The sequence below is a fragment of the Mytilus californianus genome, unplaced genomic scaffold (genome assembly GCF_021869535.1).
Source record: "Mytilus californianus isolate M0D057914Y unplaced genomic scaffold, xbMytCali1.0.p SCAF_5, whole genome shotgun sequence".
Classification (NCBI taxonomy): Eukaryota; Metazoa; Mollusca; class Bivalvia; order Mytilida; family Mytilidae; genus Mytilus; species Mytilus californianus.
In genome coordinates, this window is record NW_026262701.1 from 69911637 (window position 1) to 69924668 (window position 13032).

Consider the following 13032-nt stretch of genomic DNA (forward strand, 5'->3'; position numbering starts at 1 on the left):
CAAGGGATACAATTAGGACAAGCAAAACTTCGTCTTTTGTTTTAGATTGATGAGTTTGTATTTTGTGATTAAGCATGTTATTTAAAGAAATTTTTATTTCTTAAGTATATAAATCTTATGATTTCGATCGTCACCAAATTGTAATGACACTTATGCCAGGCTCTCTTTTGTTAAATACAGCAATTCCATGAAGACGTAAATGTTTTCATGGGAATTCCCCCAAAATTCAATCATATTAAAAGTGCACAACAACACGTTGGTATGAAGATTTACTGTTAAGCTTGTTTCCATTCGTATTTTTGAACATAGAAGGTTTCGTGTCGACAGACTGCTGTTTCTCAAAAATATGTGTACGAGACAAAACAACCCTGGTGTATCTGTTAAAACTTTCCATACGTGCATTCTGTCATGTTTTCGTTTATAATTTCAGTATATAATCGATTGTAAGAAGTCATTTCCGAAAGCTTGAACTTGACTCTAAATACATAATTTGATACAAGTTCTCCCTGGATATTGCTAATGGTTCGCTGCATTGACGTGCAATGGTAAGAAGCAGTTTTTTCGAGCTAATATTCTTTTTCTTCTAATGGTTTGTTTAATTTTTCCTAGCTATTTACGAGGTCTCTTTAAACTTAAATACGTCTCACCAATCTTAATTATACAGCCGAAAATATTTGCAAATTGACGTCATGGACGTAATGATCACTTTTCTATTAGCCTCATAACATTCCCCTTCATAGCATCAAACTAACCCGAATAATCCAGTTGTTATAGTTACAGGCACTTTTCCGGAGACAATTGCCTGTGGTTATATTCCCCTCACTCGATCACTACAGTCTCTGTTGGGCACTGACCGTAAGAGGGCGCTGTAATTATTCGAGTTGCTATATGCCGTTGTTCCTGGTGTCGTTTGGACTTTTATTTTTGTACCACTTTTCATATAAACTCAGAAAGCTTTTATTCTCTGATAACCTTAATATTTATCCACATTTAAAACTGTTTGAAAGTTGTTTGAAACCTATACTACTTTATTGCAGTGAAATATGGGCACTTGATATGATAGTGAAAGACAATTAAAGTCTTGAATGTAGATATTTATCATTTTTGCCATCAAAATTTCAAATAAAAATTGCTAAATATCTTGTTGGTGTAAACAAAGATGTAGTCTACACAACAGTTTTAGCAGAAATAGGTATGTTCCCTATAGGCACATTATCGCTATTTAGTCTATTCCGGAAAAAATAGTCGTTTAGAAAACTTCCTGTTTGGGTCAAATATCGCAAAAACAAAGGTCATCAGTAATGAACTAAGGGAAGAAAAAGTTTGGAAAGTGAACATTTTAAGAAATTTTGAGAATTTATGAAGCAATTTTTAAAAGACAAATTAGAGTCATTAAAAATGCTTTGTTTTATGTGTTTACGATGGTTAAAACATGTCTCTATGAAAAGTTTTATGCACAATATATTGTTTGAACAAGGTCCCAGATAGCTTCAACTGGTTTGAAAAAGTTGTGTTGTTTTAGAACTTATCCGGATTGTTGTATTGCTATTCGGATGCTTTAAAGGTTTCTGTAAGATGCCATTTGATAAACGCAAAAGAAGAAAGTTATGCTTCAAATGCCTATAAATGTAGTTTAAATTTGCATAATGGTTTTTTGCAGCCAAATTGAAAAATGCTCTTTCAAAAATAGGGTTCAGTCATGTATGGGAAATTTCTTTCTCCAAAAAATGCCTGATTAATGCTGTAGAAAATAAATTAGATCAAAGATATATAGATTTCTGGAAAAAACAGTCTTTTTAATAACCACAATTACCCTAATGAAAACAAACTAAGAACTTACAGAAAATAAAAAATGATTACAAATTAGAAATTCTTTTATTAATAGATACATGATATATAATTTTATTAAAATAAGATTAAGTAATAGTCATCTAAATATAGAACAAGGTAGACACCGTAAATTACCCCCCTGAAAAAAGATTATGTCCAGTCTCTGTGAAAAGGGGGTTGAAGATGAATATCATATTGCTTTAAAATATCAAATTTTAGAAAATCGTAGGCAAAAACTTTTTTCAGGAAGTAGAGAGTATAGTTCCATCTTTCAACAAAATGTCTGATGAGGAAAAAATCACATTTATGTTTACATTTAATGAGTATAACATAACTAGATTTATTGATTTAAGGGAGTTAATGATTTATATGTATTAAGAAATAGCCTAGCTGACAAGAAAAACTAGAATTATGTTGTACAAATTTGTGATTATTTTTTTTTTTTATTACAAATATATTTGTTTTGTTATATTTTATAACAATATCATTAAGAATATTGTACTTTTACCTTCAAATTTGCAAAAAAGTATCACCTACTCCAAAATATCTAAATAAATGATATACTTATATAAAATGAATATTGGTTAACTGAATATTGTATGTTTGTAAATATTGTCATGTTTGTCTTGGTTACAACCCAATATTTGAATTTTACACCAATAACATGATTTGATTATAAACTACAATACACGTGTGTCTTTCGTACTTAATTTTAGCAAGATCTGCAGTTAGTTTCTATGTTTGTGTAAGCCGATGCATGTTACAATAATCAAAACCTGTTGTATGTTGGAATGTTCTTACGAAAAAAAGGCATGTTATAAGAAACAATACTCTTATGAAGCAACAGAACATTTCTCTTGGGACAGTGCATCTATAGGAATAACGGATAAAAGCTGTACCAATAAAGTTCTGAACTAAAACCATCTGCGGCCTTTGTCAGAGTGCAAACAGAAGTTTTTCTATCATCATAATGACAGATAAATATAATAACACATAATATAAGAGGGTCTGGATGAGGATTCTTCATTTCTATATTCTTTAATTTTTTATGCCATTTTTCTTTATTCTATATACTTTTAGCCCATTATTCTTTATTTTCTATATTTGAGCACCTCATTATTCTCAATTCTTTATTTTTTTGATCCATTTTTCTCTATTCTTTATATTTTTTGCCCATTATTCTCTATTCTGTAAACCCCCATCAACACCCTCATAAAAGCATGCCAAGATACCTGGGAAGAATGCCAAGATCGTGAGTTATCAGTAAGTCATGCTGATTGACACACGTGCCGAGTACATGTTTTTTCTGGCATCCTGTGGGGCTCCAAACGGGTCAAGGTATTTTTAAAATATTTTTTTATATAATAATCATGTTGACAGCTGTAGGTCACAACATCAAAATATTCAGGCTAGTGTGTTTCCTTTTTACTAGTTGGTGTTAATTAAGGGCGGATTATCCTCTATAAAAAAATTGACAAGTTATATAGAATTGCATATATACTTGGCGTAAAAAATCAGATTCAACTACACCTGGAACAACAATGGAGGTAAAACAAGAGAGTTTATATCATGTAAATTTGACATTCATTGGTATTTCTTAGCAAGTTCCACAGTGTATAAAGACATAAAACTCACAACCTATGATTGCAATTTGCTCAGAAAGTCAAACTAATGCCAATGCTTATATAATCTATCATTTTTTTTCTTATAACTTGCAATTTGTTACTGAGATAAAAGTAAAAACTCTTAATACTAGAAAATGGTGCATAGTAGTAAAGGTAAACACTTTTGACCTTAGAAAATGGTGAAAAATAGAAGCCATGCACTTTTCTAGAATTTTGAAAAATTCCTAATCCTCTCGTCCCAAAATAACATGTTACCTCTTCCAAAGTTGATCTAAAAAATCTATCTTGGTAAAGTCGTTAAACATTAACCATCCATGTTAAGGCCTTTTTGGTTTTTTTTATTACTTTTACATGCAAAAAAAACTTCACATTAATGAGATCCATTTATTTATAACAATGTCAATGACTTCCCTCGCATATGTTACCAATCTTCACCTATTGTACAGTAATTATAGAAAATATTACATGGCACGTGTAGTTAATACATTTCATAATGTATATGTTGTAGATACCTGCCAAAAACCAAAACTCAGCATTATCCAAAAGTGCAGAAACATGGTCTTTTTAATCTTCAATGTTAGCCTGTTTGATATGACAAGATTGACAAGATGCATTTTTCTTTTTTTAATTTTAAATGTACGCCTGTCATTATATGATAAAATTGACAAGATGCTGTTTCTCTGCATTGTACAAAATACATACGATCGTCATTCAATACAAAATGAAAAAAAAAAAATTTATGATTCAAATACGAAAAATTAATTGAATTTAGGGTGACTTTATTTTAAAGAACAAATGGCAGAAAAAAAAGGAGATGTGGTATGGTCGCCAATGAGACAACTGCCAACCCGAGTCTAAATAATGTGCGCGTAAGCAGATATAGGTCACTTACAATGAGTAAAACCCATACCGTATAGTCTGCTTTAAAAGGCCCACGATATGACAAAATATGAAATAATTTAAACGAGGAAACCAACGGCCTGGTTAACGATGGCCTTTGTTCTTAAATGGAAGTTAAAATTGAGAATGGAAATGGGGAATATGTCAAAGAGACAACAACCCGGCCAAAGAGCAGATAACAGCCGAAGGCCACCAATGGGTCTTCAACGCAGCGAGAAAATCCCGCATCCGGAGGTGGTCCTCAGCTGGCCCCTAAATAAAACTGTGTACTAGTTCAGTGAAAATGGACGTCATACTAAACTCCAAAACATATAAATGAACTAAAATTTAAAAAACATACAAGACTAACAAAGGCCAGAGGCTCCTGACTTGGGACAGGCGCAAAAATACGGCGGGGTAAAACATGTTTTCTGAGATCTCAACCCTCCCTCTATACCTCTAGCCAATGTATAATAAAGAAACACACAGCGATAAAACTTAGTTTAAAAGAAGTCCGAGTCCGATGTCAGAATAGGTAACAAAAGAAACTAAGCAAAATGACAATGATACATAAATTAACAAAGGACTACTAGCAGTTACTGACATGCCAGCTCCAGTCCTCAATTAAACTGATTGAAAGATTATGTCTTCATCATATGAAAATCAAGTACAATCCCTCCCGTTAGGGGTTTAGTATCATACCATCATAAAATATATGAGAAGAATATAACCCGTATCATGCCAACAACTGGTTTTAGAATAAATGTGTTTATTTCCGATGCAAAGACCCTATGAGTGAATCAATATTAATACCAAAATATGCAATAATTAATGACTTGACAACAGTATCGTAACTATATCCCTTCTGAATAAGTCTGTTTAAAGGTTTGGTTAGCTTTTGAGGAGAATGCCTACATTTTTGAGCTTTGTAAAAAATATTACCATAAAAGATTGGATGTGAAATACCTGAACGTATAAGATGTCTGCATGTTAATTTATATTTACAAATGATGTCCTTGTACCGATGATAAAATTTAGTAAATGTTTTGACTGGTTTGTGATATCGAAAACCTTGGTGTAATAATTTTTCAGTAATATAGAGATTTCTTTCGGTTAAATCAAATACATTGTTACATACGCGAGCGACTCGAACAAGTTGAGATATATAAACACCATAAGATGGTGACAAGGGAACGTCACCATCTAAAAATGGATAATTAACAATAGGAAATGAAAAATCATCTCTTTTGTCATAAATTTTGGTATTAAGCTTCCCGTTAAAGATATCATAGATATCAAGATCCAGGAAAGGGCAGTGTTCATTGTTAGTATTAGCTTTATTTAAGTTGCTTGTATTTAAAGCTTTATTCGCTCAACTGAAGGTGTATCATCATATTGAGTAGCATCATATTGACACGAGATACATGTTAGCGATGTTCCTTTGCGGTTTGTGTTTTTTCTGTGCATATACTGATTTTATGTCATAGATGGATACCCCATATCCTTGCTTTTCTATTAGATATACAAAATAAGTATAATGGCATAATTTATCTGATTTATTCCAAGTAAACCATGTCACATCTATTGCTGTTCATCGTCTGTAGAAATGATTGTACTTAAAAATGTTCTTCTCGGAGAACATTAGGCCTAAAAGATTACTTACATGGATCTGATGGCGGTTGTTTATTTCGAAATTTAACACGGCTGCTTTTGGCAAGACTATAGACACATATAAAAAGTTTTCTTCGGAACCGTTTCAAGGAAATAATTGAAATATTAAGAATACAGTGGTATATTTAGTAAAATATTGGACGCTTTGTCGTCCGTCCGACATCAAGGAGGCTGCCAACATAGTAAAAGATGAATTGGGGCCGGTTATTTTTATTTTTTTTTTTTGGGGGGGGGGGAGGGGGGTCGGTTCTGATTAATACTATGCATTGGTAGATAACTTTAAAACTTTACAGACTTGAAACATATTGATTTGAACAATGGAATATACGTAAGCACTTTAGTTTAGACATTTTTATTGCAAGAATGTCAAACAGATCGTACACAAGAAATTATAAAATAGAGACGTCCTTTCACAGACACTAAAGGAATACTTTAATTAATTTGCTGGGGAGGGAACTTGACTCCTAGAGTAAGAAAAATGGTATAATATATCACCGAAAGAATTTGAGGCACTTTGCAAATGATAAAGATTTGTGATTTTTACATCTGATTTGTACTTAATAATATAAATAATCAAAGACAAATATAATAAAACGGATTAGACACAACATTCACACAACAATGGTTCACTAAAATAGGATTTTTTTAAAATCTACAAAAAAAAGAAAACATGCTGTTCTCTTTGATTTTTCTTTTTAAAAAGCATTTTAATTATATAATATCATATAAAAGCATTACACAAGCTCATAAAGTATGACCGCATCATATATTTGAATAGACAGACAGACTGGAGTATTCGGTAAAATATCGTAATATACCATCTGTTTCTCTGTGGAATGTTTCTACTGAATACCATTCATTTTGTAGATTCATTGATTTTTTACATATGTGTAAATGAATGATCAATAATAACATGAATCAATATTAATCTTTTGAAAAGTACATCAAAGGTGTGAAAACGACATGTAATAAGGGTGAAAAGAATTTGGGTTAAAAGGCGACGCTGCAGCGCCTTCAAACTCACCCGACACAAATACCTTCCCATTGTTCGTGTGCAATCCTGATAGCATGAAAAACAAGGAATGTCTAATTAATTTTGCTGAATTGATTTTGAATACTTGATATTTGTGAAATGAAAAATATGCATGCTTCGTGTCAAACTGGAGAATTCAAGTTTTTATGTGTTTATCTCACAGAATTGAGCTAGATCTTTGCTGTCGTTGATTTCTGTGAACAGTACAAAAGTATTTCTTGGTCAATTCGCAAATGTAAACTTATAGGCCGCAGAACAAAAGGAAATATAAGCAATATATATATATATATGATAAACGCATCAATTTTCACAATAAGTATAGTACATGTATGACTTGATTTCCAAACACCACATACCTTTAAATATTCAAACTCGTTTTTATATATAGCGCTGGAATGAATACCTAATATATTGAACAAATTTCAAAAGGAACTCTAAGACTTGGTCCAAGGACACAGTTATCGTCCTTTGGTTTTCGTTGTCTGTTTTCGTTGTCTACGAATATAGTCCCTAGTGTGAACAGTGTACAACTTGCATTTTTTTTTATACACTTTCCCAATTTATTTCTTGATATTTTATGCATGAAATATTAAGTAAAGGGATGAAATTACATGTTAAAAAAATTTGGGTGCTGAATCTTTATGTTAAGGAGTGATTTTGTCCAGTTAAAAAAGGTCAAAAATTAGAATGTCTCAAGCTGTCAAACTGAATTTTAGCCCCCCTTAACACAGAATTGTCAATATTTTGAGTTAGAGCTGGTAGAAGTTTCTATAATTTTGATATTATTTGTATCAATAGTAGTACACTACAATGTAAAAATCTTTTTGAGATAGAGCAGGTGCGATTTTTTTAATTTGAATTTATTGTCTAAAAGAAATGCACTACGAAATAACTGTGTTCTCGGGCCACTTGTTTAATATGGAGACCATTAATAATAACCGCGAGCTCAGCAGTTCTATGTAATTCTTAAGTTAATTTGGTCAATGACAAGGGAATTTATAGGACCCGACATCAATTTCGAGTGACCACTAACTATGTATTGAGGGGTTGTGGAAGAGCTGCTAGAATATTTTATCTTTTTCCTGCATCATAATATATGATAAGGATGAGAAATTTAGATAAAATATGTGACACGGTTACTGATCATATCATAAGCATTTGAAATATTTAGTATTTTATAGAGATGCAATTAAAACCAATCTTAAATGCATAACTGAGATATTTGACAAATATAATTTAACTCTCCATGAAACAGCTTGAGGTCTTCTTTAAAAAAAATATATGATAGGGTATGATATATCTTATATCTAAAATAAATTCATATAGTATTAAAAATCCCAACAAAGATACAAGGCTTATAATTTTGTACACCAGATGTTTGTTTTGTCTACAAAAGATTCATCAGTGAAACTTGAATCAAAATATTTAAAAGGCCAAATAAAGTACAAAGTTGGAGAGCATTGAGGACCAACAATTCCGAAAAGGTTTTACCAAATACATTTTTTGTATTTTTGTATTTTTGGCTTTCAAAACGTTTGGTACTTGGTGAGGGTTGGTTTTTTTCAAACGAGTTGTGTATATGGAAAAGGTGTCATAATTTTTTATGTAATATATAAACATGGCGGTGTAAATGAGAACATTACTTTTTCTAGGCACCATACATACATTTTCAATGATTCCATAATAATTTTTCAATAAATTGAATAGTTTGTTTAATTATTTATATCAGTTTTTAATCAACTGTATTGATTGGTTTTGAACAAATTCTGAAATTGTGATTTCATGCAATTTTATGTGCATTCCATACAAATGTGCATTTATGCAAATAATATGCATTCAATAATATTTCAAGCAATAAAGGAAACATATGCATTAATTTTCAATTTTAAGTTCAAGTTAAGAAAGACGAAAATTTGTGCAAATGCCTATAAAATCTGGGTATCACTATAATTTTCTCACTACTGTAACTTGACCTCAATGTTCTTGTTCCGTATTCATGGCACCAGTCCATGTACTAGAGCAAATGTATTGGCAGTTAAGAACAGTATTTATACAGTTAAACAGTGACAAATCAAAGAAAGTCAAATGCATCTCAATATGACCACATGATACCTTATACAACAAGCATTTATCTTGCATGTGGATTACGCAAAATTCTTTTATTTTTTCGCCTTTTTGAAGAAGTGTTGATAGGTTGCTGTCATTTTGACGTTAGCCAACCTATACTTTCATTCATGTGTATATCTTCATAAATATATACATTAACAGAGTGAGGTTTTTAAAAAAAACTTTTCTTTTTAGCAGAAACAATAAGATATCCATTCCGCAATGACCTACGAAACTAATAAGCTAAGAACGTGCATGTCTCTGTTTTAGAACATAAATACAGTCAATACGTGACAGATATCGGAAATGGAAGTATTAGTCTATTTTTTCTACTACAATGATAATTTGCTTTGTAAACGGGATGCTGGTTAACCATTTTCTTCACCAGTTCACAGGAAGAAGTCTGTCAGATGTATTAAACGATTTCTGCGTCTTCATTAAAATCATCAAAATAATTTCGACAAGACTTAGTGTCAGATCAAAATTACAATTTCGATTGTTTTACAATATCGAACATAATGCAAATCAAAATCTCTCTCTCTCTCTATCTCTCTCTCTCTCTCTCTCTCTCTCGATCGATCGATATCTATAGATATAAATTTTTCTATTTCTGTGAGTGGAATGGGACAGTAGAAGAGAGAGAGAGAGAGAGAGAGAGATTGGATTTGACTACAGAGCTGTACATAATTTTTTGGAACTGCTAAGACATATGATCTTGAAATATATCCATGACCATGGAATTATATATGATTCAAGCACTAGTGACTACCTATGTATTGATGAAGCGATTAGATGGAAAACATACCTTTACTCAAACAAAGTGTTAGGTCGGACAAGCATTCGGAACCCATCACACACCCACGAACGGTTGCGTTCCTTTATCCCTTCCGCAACTTCTTTGAGATGAAATATCAATTTTTAATATGTCAACACCAAATTCCCAATAGTCAACTTATTATATTTCGATGTAAAGTACAATCTTATGTGATTTTAATTCGTTTATTTCTGGTATGTAGTTTGCAGTTATTTAGTGACGTAATTACAAGTTAAATGCAGAACATATCTTTGACCTTCAAGTGTATGCATGCTTACTTGCAAAAATGTCATATAGAAATAATCAATAGAATTATAACAAAAGAACAGAAGCAATATTAATCCGCGTTTTAGTTATGACCTGCATCCATAATAACAAGCAATCACAGAAGTGTACAGCACATGGGATCGAAAAGGATCGAAAGGGCCAGTGAAGTGACATGGCAATTTATGTCACGATTATGAAATAACACAGAATTCCTATGTCATATACCGGTCATTTCAAAATTCTAAAAAGTCTTACATTTATTGGATCCCAATGATTATGATTATTTTCCGTGTTTTTTTATTGTGTAACTGATTGTGATAACTAAATTACACGCAAATTAATAATTAAGCATCGAGCAATTTAAATGTGATACTCCATTTCACAAAGATGTAATAACTAGACTGTCTAGCAATAAAGTGCGTACTTTTTCTTATTTAAAAAAATAGATATCTTATTGTGTCACCGTCTTCTTGAATATTGATGTTTCAGAAAAACTATATCTGACTTCAAACTTATCTTTTTAGACATTATGCCGAATCTGCTGAAATTTCGCCAGTTGTGTTATAGTTTTCTATCTCAATGACAGAACATTGTCAAACTACATGAATGTGCTGTTCGGTGTGAGCCAAGGCTCCGTGTTGAAGGCCGTACTTTGACCTATAATTGATAACTTTTTATACATTGTGACTTGGATGGCGAGTTGTCTCATTGGCACTCATACCACATCTTCTTATTTATATTCATCATATATATATGTTATGGTATCAATATAATAAATAAAATCCGCATATAAGGGAGCAATTTGATTTTTTTTTTAAAAAGGGAAAGGGAGGGAGAGAAATTTGATAGACAAAAAATCATTTTAAACAAATTCTATCAGGATACAAATATAGTTTAACAGCAGGCACTGGTCTTGACTACTAAAGTCTCATCAAAATAGCATTCGAACTCAAAATCTGAAGACTCATCATCGTCTGCTTCTTGTTTATTTAAAAAAAAAACTGATTATCTGATTAACGATTCACGACAACTGTTTTTATTCCTTCTAACCACATATAATATATTGATTGAAAGATTGAGTTAAGGAAGTTCGCTACTCAGTTTCAAAATAACAAGCTTTTCATAACACTAGTATATATTGATAGGGGATTAATAAAGGAACAAAAAGAGCGAAAAAAAATATAGGTCCGTGAGCTTGTTTTCGAGATATTAGCCATCGAATTTTTTGCGGGAAAATGTTCTCTCTTGATTTTTCATGGCTTTATCATTGACAAGTTTAAGTTCTCAAAAACTATTAAAAATAAAAAAGATTTTACAAGACTTTTACAGATTGCTTATAATTATACATGTAAAAGATTTATAAAAAGAAAAATGGGGGGTTGTGGGCAAAATTTTTAAGGCATTCAAATGGATAAAACCAGAGAATTCCGAAAATCTGACAAAAATTCCAAATCATGACAAGCGAGCATCCTTAAATCATAAGTAATATTTGGTTTGGAAAAACATAGGACAGCATCAATCAATAAATTTGTTTTGTGTTTGTTGGTGGGGATGGAGTAGTGGGGTTATCTAGGATCTAAGAACACTTCCACTGCACCCAATTATAAAATGATTGCTCCCAAACCACGAAGGGAGAAGAAAAATTAAAAGGTCTAATAGAAATACAAGTATTCTTGTGTTCCTGTATAGCTTTGGAATTGTAATGCAGTACATCCTATTCATACGTAATACATGTCAAGTTATTTAACCTATATCTTGATGTTCCCCCTGATGTCTAAACGTTCGTACTGTTTCTGCATTTTACTTGAGATTGTAAGGCTACTTATGACGGTATTTGGTAGATTTCTTTGCCAAATATTATGCATATTTTGTCGATATACCCCATAGCCGCGTTCAGTGCACAATGGTGAATATGATAGACATCTATGCAAAGAATTCCACTCAAATCGGTGCTAGGGACCGTCTTGAACTTGCAATGAAGTGAGAGATTTTGCTCAATGTTGACTTTGAGATAAAATAAAAAAAATAGTACAAAAAATTCGTTGTTCCTTTGTTCTTATTTCTATGCAAAGAGTTCTGCTCAAATCGGTGCTATGCGCCGTCGTGAACTTGCAATGAGGTGAGAGTTTTTGTTCCATGCTGACTTTTAAGATGAAAAATAGTATTTACAAATGCGCTCTAAGCTTTTGCATGTACGCGTAGTGATTTTGTGTCATTGATATTAACACGTTATCCTTTCTTTTCCATTTAAGTATTGATGTCTGGAACCGTTTATGAGTTTGCCACAATCCCATGTTAATCATAATTATAGTTGCAAACATGCAGTACAAAATATAATCTTTTCTTTATTTAAAAAAAACGAACATCGAAGGACATAAACCCGACTCAAAATAATCACCAAGTCCAAAATATTTTAGCATTCTTTAGTAAGGTAACACGTGCATATTCTGCATTAATTATTGACCAAGTATGAACTATATTTGTGTCATGCGCGAATGTTTAGTTTACGAAATAAAACAAATTATTAATTAATCAAATTCCGAGATCATCATCCTAGCATCTATACTGATTGCATTTGGTACACATGTTTCAACAGATCATATTCAATATTGATAAACAGATGCTAAATGATAGGAAATGGGTGACTAATTACCACAGGATATGATTAAGGCTAAAGTAATCACTGATAATTACAACCCTGTGGATTGCAAGACTATATATGTAATTGGATTATGTGTACATTTTTATTTTCAACAGAATAAGTAACCATCAAAATAGATAAAAATGAATACTATTACATATCTGTG

At 31.7% G+C, this 13032-nt stretch overlaps 1 protein-coding gene across 3 annotated transcripts in view; it reads right to left on the reverse strand.

The window, feature by feature from the left end:
- The window catches only part of LOC127701277 (junctophilin-1-like), a 52081-nt gene that overhangs the window by 24320 nt on the left and 14729 nt on the right, over positions 1-13032 (reverse strand). Inside the window, exon 2 of one of the 3 annotated variants that reach the window (XM_052205124.1) lies at positions 7030-7065. The exons of the other annotated variants lie outside the window; for them this stretch is intronic. Within the exon in view, the coding sequence (XP_052061084.1) occupies positions 7030-7065 (36 nt within the window). The remainder of the gene's footprint in view (positions 1-7029; positions 7066-13032) is intronic. 3 annotated transcript variants of the gene reach the window in all.